This window comes from Ipomoea nil, unplaced genomic scaffold (assembly GCF_001879475.1).
Source record: "Ipomoea nil cultivar Tokyo-kokei standard unplaced genomic scaffold, Asagao_1.1 scaffold2704, whole genome shotgun sequence".
In the NCBI taxonomy this organism is placed as follows: domain Eukaryota; kingdom Viridiplantae; phylum Streptophyta; class Magnoliopsida; order Solanales; family Convolvulaceae; genus Ipomoea; species Ipomoea nil.
In genome coordinates this window covers 2,528,962-2,551,581 of record NW_017619132.1, presented here as the reverse complement: position 1 = coordinate 2,551,581, position 22,620 = coordinate 2,528,962, and the positions used below count along the sequence as shown (strand labels likewise).

Sequence of the window (22,620 nt, the reverse complement as noted above, 5' to 3'; positions counted from 1 at the left end):
AATATACTAAATGTACATTATACAATATAACGTACATTCAGAACAAAAATAATGTACATCCCCTAAATACAATGTACATTATTTTTGTATTGAATGTACATTATTTTTGTACTGAATGTACATTATTTTACAGTAGACAAAATATGGTCCACACAACTTTTGTGGACCATGGTCCATACAATAATGATTGAGTAACCTCTATGTATTGATAAATGGGTTTTTTTCTTTTAAACAATAAATGGGTTTAAGATGGGTACGGCGTACGGGTGATATAACTATAAGTAATTGGTTTCGGATAATATTAATAAATGAATATTCTCTATATTAGGAGTTCTTTTAGAAAGGATAAACGTAGAAGCACCAGTGGTCTAGTGGTAGAATAGTACCCTGCCACGGTACAGACCCGGGTTCGATTCCCGGCTGGTGCAAAGATTTTTACTTCTATTCTAACATTTTTCAGAACCTGAGGGATATTTACTTCTATTCCAACATTTTTCAGAACCTGAGGGCCATTTATTGATTGGAGAATTTTTTCAGTTTTCTTTTGAGAATAAAAAGCATAAAACATATTTATTAATACATTGGAAACATTTTGCAGATTTTTAGAAAATTGAAGAACTTTAAAATTTTATTTTCTAAATGAAAAATAGAATTATCTATCACTATGACCACATTCTCACTATTAACTACTTATATATTTATTCATTATTATGATTAGATTCATTATCATTTTCTTTTTTACTCATCAAAATCTTCAATCTTTTCTACTCATTTTTACTTATATAACAATATAACTTATTCACTTATGTTTAAAGTTAAACATTATTCACATTATCACAATTAAAACTTGAATTCTACACCAAATTTAAAATTTTGATTGACGAAGATCTAGGTACAGAATGAGGAGGAATAGAAGCATTATTACAACCCGGACAAAACACGAAGCGGGGTTGGTGAGTGAAGAAACATCAAACATGTAGGGATCAAGTAATCTAATGTATTAGGGGAATGCATTCAGAAAATATGGCGAGAGTGTACGATGAAATCTTTCAGAAGAAAGAGCAAAATGAAGCGAAAGTATGAATTGTGTACTTCCTACAATCCTACTGAGATATTATTTAGCAGAATCGGCAGCCTCTGCTGTTTTGGCTTCTGTTGGGCACTGCGATACGTATGGCTTTAGCTGCAAATCAAAAGAAGCGTGTCAATTTGCAAATCAATCCAAAAATAGCAATCAACAGATACCAATTGTTGTCCATCTTCTCTCTGAGAAGGAGAATGTAAGCCCTCTGTCAGGGTGCCATTTGGATTGAAATTGCAATACTTTAACATGTTTTTTATAAGATGTAGCTAAACAGAAAAGTGTTGAACTAAAACTGCAAGGTTCAATATTCTAAAGCGCTGACAACTATGCACATAAACAACTGGCTAAATTGCCTTGTTGAAATATAGTAATCTGAAAATCAATTTCTTTTAGAAGCAAGTTTTTAAGTACCTTGAAACCGGTTAAATCTGGAACCACATAATTAGGAAGCTTTTCTGGAACCACGACATAACCGCCTGCATCATCCACCCAATGGAGTTCACATTTCACAATCAACAGAATTGCGGAGTTATAATAACCCAAATAACAGAATTTAATCTTCCTCAAGGAATGCACATTATCAACTTCGGAGCCTTAAAATTGGGAATTTGTATTCATACAGGTAAAAACTTTTGGGAACAAAGGAAATTAAAAAAAAAAAAAAAATCGAATATTCTAGTTCAATCTGAGCTTAAGACGACCATCAAGAAAGGATTTTTAACAGAAAAATAAAGGGAAAATTGAAAACCTTTGCGAGTGTGGAAGCCAGTGGGTATGCAATTCTTGCCCTTGTAGAAACCCCTCGGACCACGTTTGGAAGTGAGAATTTCGAGAGAAGATGTTCGCTTTCTTCTGAATGACCTTGCAAGTCCAAGCAATAGCCCCAGCGCCATTTTCTTCTTCTTGTTTCACAAAGAACCAGCGTAGAAATCTGCAAAACCAATGATGATTTTCTGTTTGAAGAAAAGAGTTTAACGATTAGGTCTTAGTGGTTTTGGGCTCTATGTTGGTCTGGACTAGGGGTGGGCATTCGGTATTCTGTTCATTTTTTTCCCCGGTTTTGAAAAAAATTGAAACCATTTGGTTTAACATTGTAGTTCGGTTTCGGTTCGACTTGGGACTTTGGGAACCCCAATTCTCAACATTTAATGATTAATTCACAAGAAGACGGGAGACAAAGATCCTTCTGTGAGCTGCCTAAACCAGGACGTCCATTTTGACTAGTCTTGGATTTCCTCAACTGTGTCACAGTTTTACTACCAAATTTCTGATTGATTATAGACATGGGTGGAGGAGGAGGCTTCAAGTAAAATTCAACGAAAACACCCTCTATACAGTAGATGAACTCCCGATCAGTTGTAGCGTTCCAAGAAAAATCAAACATATACATACAATTTACATGTATAACCCCAGAAGCTAAATAGTAGATGAACTCCCTTCAAGTAAAATTCAAGAAAAACATCCTCTATAAAGACTTAATACACTAATAAAACAAAACAAAACAAAACAAAAAAGTTTTTTTTTTTTTTTTCAAAAACAAAACATTAAATAGTTACATTGAACAAACAATCCAGAAACATGTACTGCATAAAAGTATGCAGTAATATCCAAAACAACCTACGACAGAAATAAATATGCAGATAGTGTACTATATTGGCAATGATATACGTTAACATGATCAACCAATTCATCCATTCCAGTATTATAAGCTAATACACGACACAAAATACTCAAAAAGTAAAATGCAAAGTGGAAAGATCATACTTATATCAGCTATATGAAATTTTGAATATAAATTACATATTTTTACACTGTCAAAAAAACAAGAAAAATCTGTAAAGAAAAGTAGGAGAACAGCAGCTTTATTAGAACATAACATAAACATGATGAAACTTGTAAGAGCTAAAAATAAAGAAAAATACTTTAGGGGAGTTGAGCACTGATTGATGTGAGGCTTTAGCAAAAGAAAGGAAAAGGAACAGCCCAAATGGCATAACATCTAGTCATCTAGTATTCTAGCCATAGTTAATTCACCAGCCCATATAAAAAGCAAGAGAAACGAGAAACAGAGAAATCACAGATAACAATACATGAAGAGTTTTACTCTGTTATGCTAACTAGTAGGCTCATAGCAAGGAAATAAATTATCATATAAATCTAATCCAGATTAAGCTGTAATTGAATAGAAAACATGTAGTTAAACATACATACATATAAATCAAAGTATGCCATATATCTTTGCAAATGCTATTCTAATGGGAAAATATTCCTTGTTTAAACTACTCAATAGTGCAGTCAATAGTGTTTCCAATGTCTACTGCAAAGAAGAGTATCTTCAAAGTACATCAATACAATAGATAATCTTCTGTATTAGTCTATAGCTCCATTTGAAGCATCATTACATTACAATTACAATGCTATTATTAATCTATAGCTCTAATCACATACTTTGATGATTACTTGTCTCTTCACCATGAAGCCCAACACTGAAACCTAGTAATTACAAATACAAATTCCCTCACCAAACAGAACTGACTGGAATTTCCAGTCTTCGACCGGCCTTGAAGGCCAGGTTTTCCAACCTTCAATGCCGGAATTTGTAGCCTTTACGGCCGAAAATTCCAGCCTCCAATGCTGGAAAGTGTAAATTTCAAACAGAAATTGCAGTAAACTAGAAGAAATCATTCAAAGTTCAAAGTTCCTTACCTTCAAAGTTCAAACAATGGCGAGAACGGAAGCAGGGCAGGTGATCGGCGGGCTCGGCGCTGTCGCAGGGGAGGGGAGGAGCAGTGGATTGTGGAGGCGCTGTGGTGATTTTGTCTAGGGAGCGCTGGTTCGGCTGGAGGCGCAGGGGAGGGGCGGCGTGAGGCGTCAATTAGGAATTTAGGAATGGGATAGAAAGACGATTTTGGCCCTTACATTAAAGATTCATTGGTTAGTTAAATATTTTCGGTGAGATTTGGTCCGCGTAACCAAAATTGATAGATGAAGTCACGCTTCACTATTAGTGACATTATCCTTCACTCCAAGGCTGTCGGTAGGAAAAAGGTCGACGTTGAAAAAAAAAAGGAAACCCAGTCGTCGTGGTGAGGCCACGCCATTAGTAACATCATCCTTCACGCCAAGGCCGGCCGGTGTGGAAAGAGGTTGACACCGAAAAAAAAAAAAAAAAAAGAGAAGGGAACACGGTCGCCGAAGTTGTTGCGCCGCTACTCACACCATCACTGTTGGAGGTCGTCGAAGCTTCGCTGCTCAAGGTCGCCGAGTTTGCTGCTCTGTCTGAGAAGAACTAGTCACCGAAGAATGAGCTAATGTCTTTGTCGATCCGTGGCCTCACCACCATTGCCGGAAATAATGGAATTTTTTATCAAGAGAGGGAGGAGTGAGGGAGAAATGTAGTGTCGGCGTGGCTGGACCAGACATAGAAAGACGATTTTGCACCTTACATTATTAAAGATTAATTAGTTAGTTAAATTTTTTCGATGAGATTTGGTTAGCAATTTGGCCGGCATAACTAAAATTGATAGAAATTGAATGGTTAAGGTACTAAATTAACAAATTTGAAAGTCATGGATTGCAATTAACAAAATCCCATAGCCACAGGACCAAAATTGAAATTTACTCTAAATAATAATACAAACTGAAAAATTAAAAAACAAAAAATAAAGAATAGTTTCCTGAGGTAAACATCCCATGAGTATTTTAAAGTTCTTCAACATTATTACTTGTCATTAAGGCTTGCCATTGTTTTGCACTAAGTCAATTTTATGTCAATGCTACTAGAGAAAACGATAAAAAGACAATTTAGAAGTGGTTGAGGAAACATTTCAAGCTGTTAAACTATCTTACTTAAAAAATAAACACTCGTAGCGCAAATATTACTTAAGAGATCAAAGATCAAAGAGAAGGGGTCAAAGGCAACAAACTTTGCTCTAAGCTCCAACTCTATTTCTTCCTTCTTCATCAATGAAGGCCTCTATTAACGACTTCCTACCATACCTTTTTTATGTGAAACTCTTTGGATTAACTTAACTTAAAAAGCCTCATAATTTTTTCTTTCAAATTTTTAGGTAAAACTCTTGTATCATATTTACTATTTATTCATTATTTATTATTTCTTTCTCATTTTTCAAGCTAGGATAGTTGTGAATTCTGGTACTTAAATTATCCCAAGTTGACCTAATCCCATCAATATCATTATATTCTGGACTCGTTGTTTTTTTTTAAAAAAAAAAAATCTAGGATGATATACTAGGGAGTCACATGCAACAACCATAGGATTGATTTATCCATGTTTTAACCAACATGTTTTTGTCATAGCCATTCTAATTAGCCTCCAAAGGCTACCTAAATAATGACATACTACTATATTACTATGATTGCTGCTGTTGTTAATTATTATATTATATGTTTTATGCACGTGAAACCTAAATGACAAAACAACTGGCTTAAAACGTAACGTTAGCCTACAGACAAAGAAAAACCTAGGAAAAAGTGATTCTCTGATAAGAGTTTGGACTCTGCGGCTGCTAAAGTATATATATATAACATGTTATTGGTAAATGGTAAGTATCGAAGATTAATGTTTATACGGAAGTGTAACATTATCACACTTCTAAATTTTAATAATAATGTAACTTATAAATTTTAAGGTTAATTTCACTCTGCACATTAATAGTTATTAGAGCTATGTTGGACTTTGCTTACCTATAATTACCATTCTTTTCAAAAGGTTGTCCCAACCTTAAGGGCCCCAAACCCTGACCGGACAGAGCATCTACCTATAATTACCATATCCCATATCCCAATTCTAGAGGTGAGACAATACATGTCCTTGATGCTAGGGTTCAATTAACTTTGTATATATATGTGTGAGTATGTGTGTGTGTTTATTTTTTATAATAGTTGTATATCTTTTTATTGATAATTTCATTTTAATTAGAATATATTCATTGAGAAATATTTTAAAATTTATGTAAGTCTATTATAAACAAAACTAACGTAACGTTTCTATTCATCATATCAGATTTCATTGCATATATCGAAAGCATGTAAATTTCATTTCAACAATCGAAAATAATTTAAGTTAAGAGTCAATTTGACACTAAATAATTTTATAATTTTAGTTTCAATTTAACCTCGAATGCATGATATTAGCTTCAATTATATTACAATATAATGTCATTATATTTCTAATCAATTTCTTGAATAATTAGATACAAACAATTCTAGCATTTCATGATGAATATAGTTGTTCATGTGTCTTTCTTCTTAACTTCCTTTTTATTCCTCTCTATTTTCCGTTCCAATTTATATTGGAAAACAATTTTAAAAAAATATTTTATAATTCTTATTTTTAACAACAATATGCTAGAATATTTTTTTTTAATTATTTTTAAAATAGTTAACAGAATACTCTGTTTAAAAACAAAGTCAATACTTTGTATCAACCACGTACACTTATGTTTTACTCTTTTCAAGAATATTAATAAAATATTGTTGTGTATTACTCATATAATCATATGAGTAAGTTAAGAATGATAAATAGTTAACAGAATACTCTATTACTAAAATTTACATTAACGGAATGTATGGGTATTTAAGAAAAGTAAATGGTATAATAGAGGGTCAAGTTGGGAAAATTAAAAAAAAAAATACTAAAATCAAAATAATATGAACTATTCATTTCAACAAACAATTACATCAACATTTTTTAGTTCCCCTTAGGAGCCTAACTTTATTTGCTAGATTTGTACTTCAGGATTAGTTTAGTCGGGGCAGTGTCCCACGACACAATACAACATTAATTTTGTAAATATACCGTAGGTTAGAGTTATTAGTTGCATATATAAATACAATGTTTGTAACTTTAGATGTATTATTATCACAATTAATAAAGAACTGCTTCACTATCGTGAATGTAGGTAATTAAATTGCCGAACCACATAAATTCAACGTTTTAATTAATTTTTCTTTTGTTTTTGTTTTTTCTTGATTTCTTGATCTCGTTTTCCCTATAATTATGAATCATCTTCTCAAAGGCTTTGGTTAATTTATAATTCCATGTACACTGAATATGAATGCTTTTCTTAGTAAAAATAATATAAAATAAAACTACTACTGGAATTGAAGCAAATGCATAATAATAAACTATTGTATGATATGGAAGAATATATGAGAAAAGAAGAAAAGGGTACAATGCAATATCAGAATTGAAGATCAATAATAAGACAACTAAATGATTGTTTGTATGAAAGAGAGATGCAGAGGTGGAAGTAAGTGGCAGACTAATTAGGAATGTATGGATAAAGTGAAAAGAAAAAAAGAAAAGGTGGAAAGAAACAAGTAATATTGTATGTAAAATTGAAGAATATTAAGCGAATGGGTGAGTGATTAGTAGAGTAATACTTTTATATTTGAAGGTTAGGAGTTTACATTTTTGTCAATATTCTCATAATCGAATCTGTTGCAGGCTTAAAACCACGTATTGCACGGGTCATTCAACAAGTATTGTGCGTTCACGTACATCTTAATTCGATTCTTGTCAACATTCTTATAGTCAAATTTGTTGCAGGTTTAAAAACAAAACATTACACGGGCCGGGATGTCCAACAAGTGTTGCGCTTTCATCCACATCCTAATTCGATTCTTGTCAACATACATCGATCCTCTTTTTGTCAAGCTCTTTGCTCACTCCTACTAATTAATTTACTCATCAATACACACTTTCCCATAATGACCCCAAGTTAATTCACTTTACACCTAACCAATAATAGTGACACTCCGCCTGCATGGGCAACTCAGTTGGTCATATAGATGAAGTTTGGGAACAATGACCTGGGATTAAATCTCATCAACCGCAGTAATACACATCTCAGATGTTTTGTCAGGTCAGAGTTAAAGATTCAACCTTTTAGAACAATAATAGTGACACTCCCACATTAATAAATGTAATATGTACGACACGAAACTATACATGCTTGTTAATTGGCGCAGTCGCTAAATGCCACGGCGACGGCGACCGCCCATCGGAAATATACTAAGAAGTAAGAACGAAATGAAAACGTCATATATAAATATATTCATCACGTCCACCCAGTGACGTCATTCCAGCATACATAATCAATTACGGAGTATAAAACACTAATATATAATGCAGTGACGACGACGCAGCGAGCAGAAACCATAGAAATGATGCATATATGGGCATATGGCCATGTGTAAATGCCACTAAACAAAAAAATAAAAATTGTTCCTCAAAACTAGTTCAAGTAGTAAATCATCTTAGGTCACTATTTCTATAGTAGAGTAAAGATTCGACTCCTACAAGGGCTCCCCACACGGGAGTTTGGGTCTTTGGACTCTTTGTGGACAGAGTCAATGACGTGGGCAGCTAAAAGGCTACTTGAGATTAGTTTCTGTTGGACAGAGACCGGTAAATGTTAAGTCTAGCATTGGTGACTAAAAGATTGTTATTTGTTAGGCAGAGGTCTGTAAATGACTTAAAAAGTCAAGTCCAACATCTACTATATCGAAAATATGATGGCAGTCTATAAGTCTTTGCTATTAACTATAACTTTTGAAGTAGTGATAAGAGCTTGATCCTAACATATATAAGTTCGGAAACCTAATATATATTTTAAAAAAACATTAATAAAAGAAAAAGATTAATCAATTAAACCAAATCAATCAATTTATAAAATATAGAATTAATTACCACATCAGATCAGCATATATGCAGGAAAGTGCAAGGAGATTGGCAGCACGTCGGGTCAGCCGTCATAAGTGGGTGGCCACGACGACGGGCGTACAGCCAAGCGCGTGTACGGTGTGGCGTCGTACGTGCCGAGCGGCGGGGCCGACGGCGGACTAAAGGTGCCGTCCAGCCGTTTTTTGAACAGGAAGCGGTTTTGGTTTCAGACGGAAATGGCAGCCATATCTAATGTTTGTTTGTTGTTTTCTTTAAAAATTAAAGATGTTTGGTCCTTTTGAACGTGGAAAGACTTGGAAACAACGATGCTTCTATGGTCTTGCATGTGTTACTTCTAAGAAGGGGCAACCATACTAACAACTTTAACTGTACTTCTTGTTCATTTTTCCACTCGAGTTGTGTTTAGTGACTGAAAAAAACAACCTAGACTGATTTGTCCCCTTGGGATTCTTTGCCTACCAAGGTCACAAGGTGAGTATGGTTTACGTACCAAGTGCACACATATGAGTAGTGACAAATTAAAAATGTTATATTTTCATATTAAAAAGTATTACATACATATTTGTGATTCATTTCACGGTTTTTAATTTGTGTTACAAAATAGTGTATGGTGCTTTTTGTGGGGTTATTGTTTCATGTTCATCATATGGATATATATACTATGCTTAATTATTTAATTAATAAGCTTTTATTATTCCAATAAGGCATATATGTACCTAATCCTAATTTGATTTTTAATAGTCAAACTCATATTAAACAGGTGGCAAATATATGCACAACTTTGTACATATATACTCACAAACAAGGCTTAAAGGAAGTGTGAACTCACCTTATTAGGGTAAACAAAGGCCCAATGCAAGCTTTAATTGCTTTAATTAGAAAAAGAATCATCTCAGTGCTAAACATGCACACATACTGATCATAAGAGAAGATTATTCAAACAACATCCTCATAAATTATTTATTTAAAAAAAATTGACTCCCTAGATTTAACAAATAGTGTAATTTGACATCATAATTAACTGGAAAAAGTTTCAATGAGTACATCTAACAAATAGTTTGGATGCCTTAACTTAACAAAAACAAAATCAATGAAATATTGAAAATCAGTAAAAATTAGTGCAAAGTTAATATTAATTAATTTTTGAGTGACAAAAAAAACGCACAACAACCATTTAAGAATATGTAACGAGTAAATGTCATTTTTATGTATCAATTAATTTTTAAAAAATATATATATAATAATAAAGCGTTTGATCGTGACATGGAGTATTAAAATTTGAGCCGTCAATAAAGTTGTTTAAAAGGAGTGCGATGACCACAATGTTCTGATCTGGCACAGTCTTATGAGGTCGGAGGACTAGGAGTCAACGCTCGTAATTAATTATTGTTTCTTTTAGGAAGAATAAAGTGGATGGAGGTGGAGCACTCAAAATTCCAACTTGGTGGCTCATCTGCTAGCTCACACTCACACTGCCGAACTAAATTGCACGAAAATAGAAAACGATAAGACAGGGAGACAACAAATGTAAGGTATGAATGCACATTTATTTTAGGGGCGGGATCGTGACTTAAAGATTAGTCCAGCAAAATTGATATTACTTAAATTTAAAAATAAATAAATACAAAACACATTAAAATATAAATATAAAAAATACACACATACACACACACACACACACACACACACACACACATATATATATATATATATATATATATATATATATATATATATATATATATATATATAGAGTTAATTCCAGCAATGGTCCCCTGAGTATGGTGATTTTCCACAATTGGTCCTCGACTTTTAATTTGGACAATTTAACCACCCGACTATTAAAATCTTTTCAATTGTAGTCCTTCCGTTAGATTGGAGTTAAGTGAAAGTTAATTTGAGGGGTAAAAACGTCATTTCCCTGAATTCATCATCATCACCACACGTTGTTCTGTCACTTCTGTCCAGCACGCAGCGAGGAGAGGGGAAGGCGGCGACGGCGAGGGAATCCGGCGGGTTCTCGACTTTCTTGCCTCTTTCCACTCTCCCGTCTGTCTTCGTTCATGCGTTCCTTCACAAGTGTAGAAACAATTTCCAGTGTTGTTCTCACATCTCTGTCAGCCTTCCTTCTTAAACTCTGCAAGTCTAGCCACCTAAGACCTGGGAATATGTCTGAAATGTTTGGAGTGCCAAACCACTGTGCGACGCCTGTCAAGGCATTGAAAAACTTTGAAGCTTTATCTGACATAAGATCTACCAAATCGTGAGAGAGAAATAGGTTTCCCAACAAGTTAAATGTTGCGAGGAAAGAAAAGTGTGCTACATGAACCCCACTTCCTCCCTGCATAGAATTCGCTTGGAAGCTACTTGGCGTCTGATTGGATAGATTCCCCTGCGGAATCGCGTCGGAAGCTGCTTGCATCGGAGTTTGAGTGATTGGAGTAGCGGCTTGTGCTTCCTGATTAGTGTTGCCGACGCCGGAGAGTGCGGCGGCATAGGTGCTGTGTCTGTGCTCTAATACCATGATGGAATGAGCTATGGAAGGTGAGAAATGAAGCAATGATGTGTGGTGTTATTCATTGAAACAGAATGTCCAGAACCTTACTCATACAAAGAGAATACATCCAATATATACAAGAAGGAAGGAGGGAAAAGAGGCAGTTATAACAAATCAGATATGAACATTTACATTACTTCCCTCTACGTATTATGCCTTGGTGTTGCTTGGCTCTGTTATTTCTATCCATTGGAGCATGTCACCAATGCATTTTCTCCTTACAGAGATGTGAGAACAACACTGAAAATTGTTTCTACGCTTGTGAAGGAACGCATGAACGAAGACAGACGGGAGAGTGGAAAGAGGCAAGAAAGTCGAGAACCCGCCGGATTCCCTCGCCGTCGCCGCCTTCCCCTCTCCTCGCTCCGTGCTGGACAGAAGTGACAGAACAGCGTGCGGTGATGATGATGAATTCAGGGAAATGACGTTTTTACCCCTCAAATTAACTTTCACTTAACTCCAATCTAACGGAAGGACTACAATTGGAAAGATTTTAATAGTCGGGTGGTTAAATTGTCCAAATTAAAAGTCGAGGACCAATTGTGGAAAATCACCATACTCAAGGGACCATTGCTGGAATTAACTCTCTCTATATATATATATATATATATATATATATTAGAGTTCATATACGGTGGTGCGGTGGGATTCTAGAAATACACTAATAGTATTAACAACATGCACCAACAGTGAAATAAAAACACACTATAGTGAAATGAAAAAAAAACACCAAAAAATACACAACGCACCAAAAAAAATATATCATATAACTCACCACCCGCAATGGTGTATTTCCGAACACTGTATGGTGCTTTTACTCACACCTTTATATATATATATATATATATATATATATATATATATATATATATATATATATATATATATATTAGAGTTCATATACGGTGGTGCGGTGGGATTCTAGAAATACACTAATAGTATTAACAACATGCACCAACAGTGTAATAAAAACACACTATAGTGAAATGAAAAAAAAAACACCAAAAAATACACAACGCACCAAAAAAAATATACCATATAACTCACCACCCGCAATGGTGTATTTCCGAACACTGTATGGTGCTTTTACTCACACCTAATGGTGTGTTTTTGGTGATGCGAACCTAATTTGTATGGGTTTTTTGTGGTGTATTTTCTAATGTTAATAGTGTATATATGCTGAACTATTAGTGATGCCGCACCTGAACCTTACTCTCTCTCTCTCTCTCTCTCTCTCTCTATATATATATATATATATATATATATATATATATATATATATATATATTATACATACACAAATATTATTTCTCTATCTCATTTTATCAGTCATGTTTTTTTTATATGTCGTCACATTTTGCTGGGACTCAAATATGTGACCTAGTCTCGTAGTGAAGATATCGATTTTATTTCTTTATATACTGTCACATTTTCGAGAAGGGGTGTTAGACTTGGCCCTTTAGCCCCCCCACCTAACAATTCTTTAGCCACTTTGGTGTTAGACTTGACCATTTATTAATTTCTAGACAACGTGAATGCCGTACCAATCCAATGTGCTAACACACTAGCCATCCTCAGTAGGGATGGCAATTTCAATCCACCCCGCGGATGTTCACCCGAATCCACCCCGCATGGATCGGGTTTTTTGGGTGATGGTGGGCGTGGGTCTTAAAAAAGTAAATTCGCGGTGGGTCGGGTTGGATTCGGGTTTTATGTACAAAACCCGCTTAGAACCCCACCCGACCCACCATGTGTGTGTGTGTGTGTGTGTGTGTATATATATATATAATAGTAAAATAAGTACTAGTATGTAGTTATTTATAAAAGTTTATATAACTTCGTGTATATTTTTACTATTTTTATATCTAAACTACTAAGTTTATTTTTAAAAATTAACAATGTAGTTATTATATTTAAATATTTCTATTATTTTATGTTTTAGTATCACTAATGAATTTTATTATTTTATTATGTGTAAGTAATTTAAATATTTCTTTTGAAAAAAATAATAAAATGATTAGTGGTGGGTACCCGTAGTGGACACCCGCACCCGATGGGAGTGGAGGTGGGTTTTGAAAAAGTCCACCCGATGCGGATTGGGGGAGGGGATGGGTAGAGAAAATATATGGTGGGTCGGGTGATTGATGTATCCTTCCCCGACCCACACCCGACCCATTGCCATCCCTAATCCTCAGCGAGAAGAATGGTCCCTGCCTAGTACCACTGGCGAGAGAAGGGAGTGTCAAGGTCACGCACATTTAAGACATGATGTTGGTGGGCGGAATAAAGAAGGCGCAACCAACATTTCTGGGCGCGCTAAGGGAGGAAGCGCAACCTGCAAAGCAAACAGAATAGCCTAAGCCAGTTGGAGACGTGCTGGATGAATTTGCGAGCCTGAGGCCCAAAAGATTGTCACCAAAGAGAGATGTGAACCATCACTTCTGCCTAACAATTTCCTAATCACATGGAATTGAATTTGGTCATTTGTCGGCTTCTGCCCAACGATACTAACACTAAATTGAAGTATTTGCTTACTAGTTTTTTCTTCGAAAAAGTATTTTTACATTATATTTTTTTAAAAAAAATTATGAAAACGGGTTATAAACATTGTATGAAGTTTCAATACATTTATGGGAAGCAATGAAACGCGAAACACTAACTTTTGAGGATTTTTTTGCCTAATATAGCGGCTAAGTAAATACTCTCTCCGTCCTATTACATGTATCAAGTTTAGTTAATGAAGTTTGATTAAAATTATTTACCATTTAAGTTTTTATAATATTAAGTTTAGAATTAGTATGTAAATTTATATATTTAGAAATTATATTAAAAGTATTATTAAATATAAAAAATTAAATTTAAAAATTAAAAAAGTTAATAAAAATAAGTAAAGAAGAAAGAGTTGGTTTAATTAATAAATAATAAGTAGAACATATAAAAATAGGAGAGAGAGTTAATGGAGTTTTTTACAATTTTGGTTCTACCGATTATGGTATCACTAACAACTTTAATCCATGATTTTTAAAACTTGTAGAATTGGTCCACAACTATGACTTTTGTAGCAAATTTGGTCCTTCCGGTTCGTTCAATTTTTGCCGAATTTTTATTTTACTCCCCATTTTAACATGGATAATATTGTCTTTTCAATCTTACAAACTAATGACATAAATAAATACTCCCTCTATCCCATTTTATCTGTCCTACTTACTATTCATTGGTCAAACCAACTCTTTCTTCTTTGCTTATTTTCTTTAGTATTTTTTAATTCATTTTTAAATTTAATTTTTTGTGTTTAATAGTACTTTTGTTGTAGTTTCTAAATATATAAATTTTGTATACTAATACTAAACTTAATATTATGAAAAATTGAATTAAAAATAACTTCAGCCAAGTCTCGTTAACCGAATCAGACACATAAAATGGGTCGGAGGGAGTAAATAAATAAATAAATAAATAATTAATTAAACACAGCCAGTGGTACGGTGATATATTGAAATTAAAAGTCACCAAATTCCAATAGTTTCACCCTCCTCGCTAAACGTAAAAAAATTTTAATTGTTTATTTATTTATTTATTTATGTCATTAGTTTGTGAGCTGGAAAAGACAATATTACCCATGTTAAAATGGAGAGTAAAATTTTCTGGCAAAAATTGAACGAGTGATGCACTGGAAGGACTAAATTTGTTAAGAAAGTCATAGTCGTGGATCAATTCTACAAGTTTTAAAAATCGTGGATCAAAGTTGTTAGTGACACGCTGTGGGACCAAAAGTGCAAAAACTCTAATGCTTCCAACGCATTAATTGAGTAGATGAGAACCAATTCAATTTCTTGAGAATTTGGATGAAAATTTTTGTGGGCGAAATTGTAGTATTATTTTGTAAATATTTATTTCAAAAAAAAAAAAGTATTTTGTAAATATTATATTAATGATTGGCGATGACGTGAAATGCTGACGAGAGGTCTCATCACGACACGGTCTTTCATCATCGTCTTCTGATTTTCTTGACCTGGCGACTTTTATCAGTATTATATACTTTCAAGAAATGGGGAAAGTCATACAAAATCATCCTGTATGGCGTGTCCAACAATTTCAACTTTTTTTTTAACATAAATTTCTTCTCTCAAGAACTACGGCAAGTCAGCCAGCTTTCTGGGTAAGAATAAATCTACAAGGCTATAGAATCCAAGATATATATAGCTGTGGCCGTGAAAGAAAGCTAACAAGTTGCGAGATTAATGGAGAATGCCGGGCAGCCGCCGGGGACGGCCCGAGCGAACCTGGTACAAAAGACAGCGGTGTTGTGTGGGCGTGGCCCGAAACTGGAAAGGAAATATGTGGAGAAGAACAGGAGGAATCAGTTGAAGGGGCTGTACAACCACCTCTTCTCCCTTGTCCCGTCGTCCCAGGTTTCCATCCCTGCCTGTCTGTCTGTTTATAGAAAAAAAAAAACATCATTCATGGATGCTGCATGCATGCATGGATATTCATGGTTAATTTTAACCAATTAAGCCATGATTTTCCTACATAAATCTGCAGATTTCTGTGTTTTTGTGAGTGTTTCAAAGGTGTCCAGTACAATTCATTAGGATCACTAGTACAGAAAGTGTCATTCGCGTCTGTGAAATCAAATTGTACTACTACAGACGTGTACAATATAGATGCAAAAAGTGAAAATTTTGAAAACCAATACTAGATAAGCGTTTTCGTTGCCTCAATTTTCAAATCAATAAAATTAAAAATTAAACGTTTTAACATGACAACGAGTAGTTGCTCGATTATGTAGTCAATTTTAAAGGTATCTAATGTTGTGACCTTTAAGATAATCTATGAGAGGGTTTGTTAATTTGCATAGCTTTGGAAATCTATGTACTAAAGATTTTTTAAACAATAGTCCATAAAGGCTTATGTAGAGTGTGCATGATATATAATGCCTGCATGAAATATAAACAAGAACATAGTATATCTACCTATACCTAGCTTTAATTTCTTTTCTTTTTTTTTTGACAACCCTATACCTAGTTCCATTTCGATCAAGGTATCATATCATTGATAGAATTATATGTACCTACTAGGTGAGATTATTTTACTATAAATAAATAATCTCCACATAATTCTATTTATAATAGTCTACGTATTTTCCTACATTATAGAAATGTGTGTATGTCATATAACCCCAGCCAAGCTAGTCTATCTAGCAACTGATTTAGTGAATACAATAATGTTCAAATTCGACTCTCCGGAGAGATATTTATTGACCTTGGTTTGAGCCGGCCAGGTATATATAAGGTTGATTTACCTTATTGTGGTCATTTGCGATCACAAGACCGACTCCACACAGAGGGCACTTTCAGATAGTGGAATCGGGTTTTCCCTAAACCAAAAGAAATGTGTATGCCTATTAGATATTTAGATTGTACTTTCAATATTAATTGCATGCATTGATGTATATGTGATGTGAAAACTCTATGAGTCATAGGTACAAGGAAAGCATACAATTAATGATGCTTTATACATATGAACGGTGCAGGAAACGCTGCCATTGCCAGATCAAGTAGACGTTACAATCAATTACATAAAGACGCTGAAAGAGAAGTTGGAGAAGATGAAGCATCAAAGAGAAGAGCTGACGAAGGTGCAAATGAGCAGAAAAATGAACAGTTCTGCGTCGTCGTCAAGTCATCATAGTCTTCATGTGGAGCCTCATCCTCAGATTCAAATTCACGAGATGGGTCCTGCCATGGCGGTCGTTTTCATCACTGGGCTCGACAACGTTGCCACGTTCAACAACGTTATTCGAGTGGTCCGAGGAGAAGAAGGTGTTGAAGTTGCCAGCGCCAATTTTCAACTCCACGGTAACTCAACGTTGCAGATTGTTGTCGGTGAACCGGTAATTATATTTTTATATGCATTTTCACACATAAAATGCCAACTCAGCTGCCACGTAAGCAAATAATCTGCTAAAATTGATGGTAACCTGCTATCCAGTAAAATTGCATACATTCGGAGTTGTTCAACTGCCTAATTGCACGTTTTTAGAGTGTTCTGTAACCTAATTACACTTTTTTTCGTTCAGTGGCCATTTTAAACCTTACAATATCCGAACCAATAACTCTGCATCAAATCGAAAAGTAATGACATATATAGTAAGAAGTACTCCATATAATATACAATTATATGATAGAGGGTATAATTTTACACGTACCAAAAAGCATCTTATATATAAGATATAAGATTCAATGTAAACATACAACATATTCAATATTCATTAATATTAAGGATATAAGATTTGATGTAACGAATGGTACGTTTTGATTTGTTGCAGGTTGGGAAATGGGCAGTGAGTAACGGAGCAATAACGTCAGTGTCAAAGAAACTAAAAGAAATGATAAGTGGGACGGCCAGCACCGAAACGGAGTCATCATCACGACTAGAGTTATGGGATTATGATATTGAAAATGAAGAAATACTAATTTTGAGTGATGAGAGAAACCTATAAGCTATAGCTACTACCCGAGAGTGTGAAGAATAAACCCTATATTGTAAACAAAAATACTAATATTTCTTCTTAATTAAGAGGTTTAACATCATAAGACGCAGATAATCGAGGCGTAAATTTCAACTTAATTGTTAACTAAAAAGCTGTTTACAAGTTGGCATCCAATGCACAGAATAAGATTATCATCCCTTCTGCAGTAGCTAATTAAGGTTGTTTGTTGGTTTTATTATGATGTTCCAACATCATATGCCAACATCCTTATTCTGAAAATGTTTCTAATATGCTTATAGAGAGAATGGCTGCCAGTCCAATGTTTCACCGGCAAACATGGGGATCACGTCACCAGATGCATAAGGATACGATTTTGGTACCTTCCATGGAGTTTTAGTCAGTTTAATTTTGGTTGTGTTCCTCGGGAGGCCATAGAAATCTGGTCCGTTAAAGCTTGTAAATGCTTCTAGCTTGTCGAGGGCACCAGCCTAAAGGCAACAACGAGGACAATCAATCAATCATCAAACACGGGTATGATTAAGCGAAGAAATTGAACACAATGGGGGATAGAATTTACCTCCTCGAAAACCTTTGCGTACACTGACAAGGCTACGGTAGAGTTGTAAATACCAGCGCATCCACATGGACATTCTTTCTTCTTTCGATCATGCGGGGCGCTATCAGTTCCGAGGAAAAATCGTTTGCTGCCACTCGTCACCGCTGAGACAATAGCTTGTCCTGCGTTGAATACATTGGAGCATATCATAAAAATATAGATTATTCCATGAACACCTCATGTTCTTATCTAAATTCATTTTAGCGGGACCAAAAAAGTGTTCCTGACACAAGACCTCGATCCAAAAATGAAAAAGAATCAGGAAAGGGAAATAGCATATACAGAAAAGAGAGGGTAAAGATGTACTATGGATCTCTCTTTTAAGTACGGGAAGACAATAATTGTGTGGCTGCAGTCCCCCTTGGAACAAAGAATTCCTGTTTAGAACAAGATGTTGTGGAGTGACAGTGGCTGCAACAGATCCTATAAAAAAAATGGTTTTAATCAGATATAAACGAGGGGCTAAAACTGTCTCAATGAAAAAGGCAAATCCAGTGATAAAATACCTTCACGGCAAGATTCTACAAACTTCACAGCATCCGAGGTGGTGACGTGCTCCATCACAATCTTCAACTGTGGAAGTCTCTGAACCAAAGGGCCTAAAACTGTCTCAATGAATACCTTTTCTCGATCAAATACATCAACCTCTGGGCTAGTTACCTCTCCATGGACCTGCAGTTAACATCTCTTATAGCTAATTACGTAACACCACAGAAAAATTACATTCTTCATGATGAAAACTATAATTATTGGGCACAAAGAAGTTACCAGAAGAGGCATATTTTGCTCAACCATTTCCTCGAGAACTGGCAAACATTTTCCAAAAAGATCAGTGACACCATCCTGAGAATTTGTTGTAGCACCAGCAGGATAAAGTTTTACAGCATATACTACTCCACTTTGCCCTGTGACATGCCAAAGTGTAACTAGATGGAAGTATGGAAAGCCAACGAATTTTGAATTTCAACTTGACACTTTATAGTGGCCATGAGAACATTCCAAATTAAATCTAAATTCTTTTCACCCATACAAACATAGAATAGCATGACAACATGGAGACAGAAGAATGTACTCTATGTATATATTCCAATTTGTTGTTTTATAATATCTCCATGCAGTGGACTGATTAAAAGATAAGATGTGTCCCAATGGAAAGCATGTTGAACTCACTGGCTTGTTTAATTTCAAGAGGACTTGTTGTATCTGTCAAATATAGTGTCATAAGGGGCATAAAATTAGAATTAGGAGGCAATGCTTTTAAGATGGAATCCCGGTATGCAACAGCTGCAGCAGTGGTGGTGACAGGAGGCTTCAGATTTGGCATGATGATTGCCCTCCCGAAGTTACGTGCACTATATACATAAAAAAAAGTAGTCAAAATCAAGGCATAAAACTGCATTCAACAGAGAAAAGAAGGGGAAAGATAGGCTAGATCTGAATAAATATTAGTTTCTGGAATTGACTCTGTCAAATTCACAAGTTGAAATTAATAAAGAAATAAACCTGTGAGAGACAACCGCTTCAAGAAGGTCACCATCACGGAGATGAAGATGCCAATCATCAGGTTGTGTAATTGAGAGCTCCATTCTCACTCTATTTGCTTTCCTCTGATTTTGCCCACTAAATTTAGAAACTGGAAAAGTCAATGCCTGCAACACAATGAAGTTTATAGTACATAAATTAAGCAGTTCAGGCATCAACAAATTAAAATATTCCAAACTCAGAATAAAATAAGTTCCCAAATACTTTAAAACTAAGCTCTTTGCATACAGAGTATTTCTTTTTTTTTTTGGGAAACTGCTATTTTAGGGAATCTTGTCTGATATAAATTGGTAAGACCATGTGCTTTATGCAGTGGGAAAATCATCATTACACACATAGCAAGACCACTAAACATGCGGACTCATTTAACTATAAAAAATGCTAGATACCCCTCATATTTTTCTCCTCCAATCCATCCCTCATGATATGACATTAGTTAATTGGTTACTAAATTCTCTTTTGATTAGTGGTGGATTAGCTAATTGATGGGCACCCAATGAATGGAAGCCACATCAGGAGGCGAAATTCAAGAGGGGTAAGAAGCATTTTCTTTTAACTATTCAACTCATCAAGAAGGTTATAGATACCTTGCAAGGAAGCGATATGGCCTTCATCATATGGAAGCTAAAAAACAAGAACCATTCTCCTCAAAACTAAGAAGTTTAACTGTCCACTAAGGAAGAAGAAGAGAGAAAAGAAGATAGCATAAGACAAAGGATTGACACAATTGGATGTAGTAATTGATTACGGAGTATAATATCATAATCAGGATTGATCAACAAATAAAATGAGATAACAACAAATTCACATCGATACTAAACTACTAAAGCTTCAATTTATTTTATTACTGTTAATTTATTTTTTTTCAGTAACAATTAACAAATGTTGGATAAAGGGAAGAGAAATTACATGGCCAGTTTCACATTGCCAAGATACACATTACAAAGTCACGTATGCAAGATTAAAACTTTGGTGTGGGTCTGAACAGTGGTGAAACCAGGGTTAGACATTGAAAGATTGCATTCATGGAAATGAGGTTAAAAAAAAAAAAAAAAAATCTTTTTGGCCACTAAGCAATCATTTTCCTTTAATATATCTTCATTGATCTTCTTGTGTAGAGATGTCTTAATTAACTTAGTTATAAATCTCACCATTTAATATCAATAACAAATTAACACATTATACATTTAACAAATAAACATAAAGCTCACAAATTAATTTTGCAAATATAATAATAAACTCTATGGATTCGAACCAGTTACTGCTACTGCCGGACGACGGAGGGTCTAAGGCGGAGCAGAGGGCTGCCGGTAGTCGCTACGGTCTGCGGAGCGCCGGAGCTGCCGGATGCTGCTGATTTCACTGGAGGCTAAAGTCTGATTTTTTTTTTTTTTAAATGGCGGTCTGAAATCTGAATTTTTTTGTCTTGAAATCTGAAGTGGCCATGACCATGAGCTGAAGGTTTAGATTAAAAAAAGGCAGATTTTTTTTTTTTTTTTTTGGAAATATATACAGCAAAAAAAAAAAAAAAACAAAAAACATTATGCAATATAGAATCTCGAAAACGCTATTTGCCTAATTAGAATATTTCTCTTTCCGCCTTTATATGGAACATTTGAAAAAGAGTACACTCTCAAACACACAGTTTTGGAGAACTTTCAACTGGGCATTTCATCGAACAAATGGAGGGCAGTATTACTTAAAACAGCGAAGGGCATACCTGAACTTCAGATCATATTGGAAAGATTAAAAACTCCCAAGTCTGTAGCTTTCATTAACTTCTGAGTATTACTCATCCAAGCAAGCACAAGAAAAGTTATACGGAGTAGATTTTATCAGACATTCTCTCCGGCGAATCCAAAATATTGGAACGATGATACATGAGTAGATCTACAGCCCATATTTTGTTCGAAGGTTTTACTTATGCAGTTAAATGAATTAAGCCCTTAAAATTTGTAGAGCCCAATATGTATATCATTCTGTATGGCCTACTAGCCCACTGGCAGCAAATTATATCGTGCACCGAGTGCATAATCGATTATGCACCGCGCTTCAAAACGACGTCGTTTTGTTTAATAAAAGAAACGGCACTTGTTTTGCGCCGTCCGGCAAAAAGTAACTCTATTATTCAGTTTCATTTTGTATATATTGCAGTATCAGTTCAACAGAACTACAGTTTCATTTCGATATAATTACAGTTTCATTCGATATTTATACACTCAAATATGTGAAAATGTTAGTTAATTTTATTTTATATACACTATATTTTCATTAAAACACAACTGCATGATCATTTTGAATTTTTGATATAACTACAGCTTCATTGCACAATATACACTCAAATATGTGAAATGTTATTCACTTTCAAAAAAAAAAAATGTGAAATGTTATTCAGTTTCATTTTATATATACTGCAGTTTCATTTCAACACAACTACAGTATCATTTTAATATAACTACAGTTTCATTGGGTAATATACACTCAAATATGTGAAATTGTTATTCAGTTTCATTTCAACACAACTACAGTTTCATTTCATTTCAATTGCAGTTTCACTTGATAATATAAAAATAATACGTGAGGCAGTGTCTGTTTAAATATACTATAGTTTCAGTTGGTG

General features: G+C 34.6%; 3 protein-coding genes and 1 non-coding gene across 8 annotated transcripts; 2 read left to right on the top strand and 2 right to left on the bottom strand.

Annotated features, from left to right (window-relative positions):
- Positions 1–50: 50 nt before the first annotated feature.
- Positions 51–21,894, bottom strand: LOC109155923 (dihydroorotase, mitochondrial). 4 transcript variants are annotated; one of them, XM_019303635.1, is made up of 13 exons: positions 21,721–21,833; positions 21,256–21,455; positions 20,588–20,673; positions 19,962–20,107; positions 19,629–19,810; positions 19,227–19,363; positions 18,965–19,130; positions 18,765–18,881; positions 18,420–18,580; positions 18,123–18,330; positions 13,227–13,229; positions 12,566–12,578; positions 51–62 (listed from the first exon to the last, which is right to left on the bottom strand). In XM_019303635.1, exons 3-10 carry the CDS (start codon positions 20,615–20,617, stop codon positions 18,136–18,138), a joined length of 1,134 nt encoding a protein of 377 aa, XP_019159180.1. In that variant the 5' UTR covers positions 20,618–20,673; positions 21,256–21,455; positions 21,721–21,833; the 3' UTR covers positions 51–62; positions 12,566–12,578; positions 13,227–13,229; positions 18,123–18,135. The 4 variants fall into 4 exon arrangements, with proteins under 4 accessions (XP_019159180.1, XP_019159177.1, XP_019159179.1 ...); XM_019303632.1 differs by lacking the exons at positions 51–62; positions 12,566–12,578; positions 13,227–13,229 and having other exon boundaries at positions 17,893–18,330; positions 21,256–21,433; positions 21,721–21,894; XM_019303634.1 differs by lacking the exons at positions 51–62; positions 12,566–12,578; positions 13,227–13,229; positions 21,256–21,455 and having other exon boundaries at positions 17,893–18,330; positions 21,721–21,870.
- Positions 358–428, top strand: TRNAG-GCC. The gene has a single exon. It is a non-coding gene; the product is annotated as a tRNA-Gly (tRNA).
- Positions 989–3,965, bottom strand: LOC109155926 (39S ribosomal protein L41-A, mitochondrial-like). The gene is made up of 4 exons (XM_019303640.1): positions 3,791–3,965; positions 1,833–2,015; positions 1,496–1,560; positions 989–1,183 (listed from the first exon to the last, which is right to left on the bottom strand). The coding sequence occupies exons 2-4, from the start codon at positions 1,975–1,977 to the stop codon at positions 1,115–1,117; spliced, it is 279 nt and encodes a 92-aa protein (XP_019159185.1). The 5' UTR covers positions 1,978–2,015; positions 3,791–3,965; the 3' UTR covers positions 989–1,114.
- LOC109155924 lies at positions 15,428–17,864 on the top strand. Of its 2 annotated transcripts, none has more exons than XM_019303636.1 (3): positions 15,428–15,761; positions 16,883–17,242; positions 17,678–17,864. In XM_019303636.1, the coding sequence occupies exons 1-3, from the start codon at positions 15,591–15,593 to the stop codon at positions 17,849–17,851; spliced, it is 705 nt and encodes a 234-aa protein (XP_019159181.1). In that variant the 5' UTR covers positions 15,428–15,590; the 3' UTR covers positions 17,852–17,864. The 2 variants fall into 2 exon arrangements, with proteins under 2 accessions (XP_019159181.1, XP_019159182.1); XM_019303637.1 differs by having other exon boundaries at positions 16,883–17,207; positions 17,678–17,848.
- Positions 21,895–22,620: the final 726 nt, after the last annotated feature.

Coding starts and splice junctions, on each gene's coding strand:
- LOC109155926 (XM_019303640.1), bottom strand. CDS start 1,977: ATGGCGCTGGGGCTATTGCTTGGACTTGCAAGGTCATTCAGAAGAAAG. Junction 1,561..1,832: donor TGGCTTCCACACTCGCAAAG/GTTTTCAATTTT, acceptor TGGATGATGCAG/GCGGTTATGTCGTGGTTCCA. Junction 1,184..1,495: donor CAGATTTAACCGGTTTCAAG/GTACTTAAAAAC, acceptor TTTGATTTGCAG/CTAAAGCCATACGTATCGCA.
- LOC109155924 (XM_019303636.1), top strand. CDS start 15,591: ATGGAGAATGCCGGGCAGCCGCCGGGGACGGCCCGAGCGAACCTGGTA. Junction 15,762..16,882: donor CCCTTGTCCCGTCGTCCCAG/GTTTCCATCCCT, acceptor TGAACGGTGCAG/GAAACGCTGCCATTGCCAGA. Junction 17,243..17,677: donor AGATTGTTGTCGGTGAACCG/GTAATTATATTT, acceptor GATTTGTTGCAG/GTTGGGAAATGGGCAGTGAG.
- LOC109155923 (XM_019303632.1), bottom strand. CDS start 20,617: ATGATGAAGGCCATATCGCTTCCTTGCAAG. Junction 19,131..19,226: donor AGCAAAATATGCCTCTTCTG/GTAACTTCTTTG, acceptor TGTTAACTGCAG/GTCCATGGAGAGGTAACTAG. Junction 18,331..18,419: donor ACGCAAAGGTTTTCGAGGAG/GTAAATTCTATC, acceptor TGTTGCCTTTAG/GCTGGTGCCCTCGACAAGCT.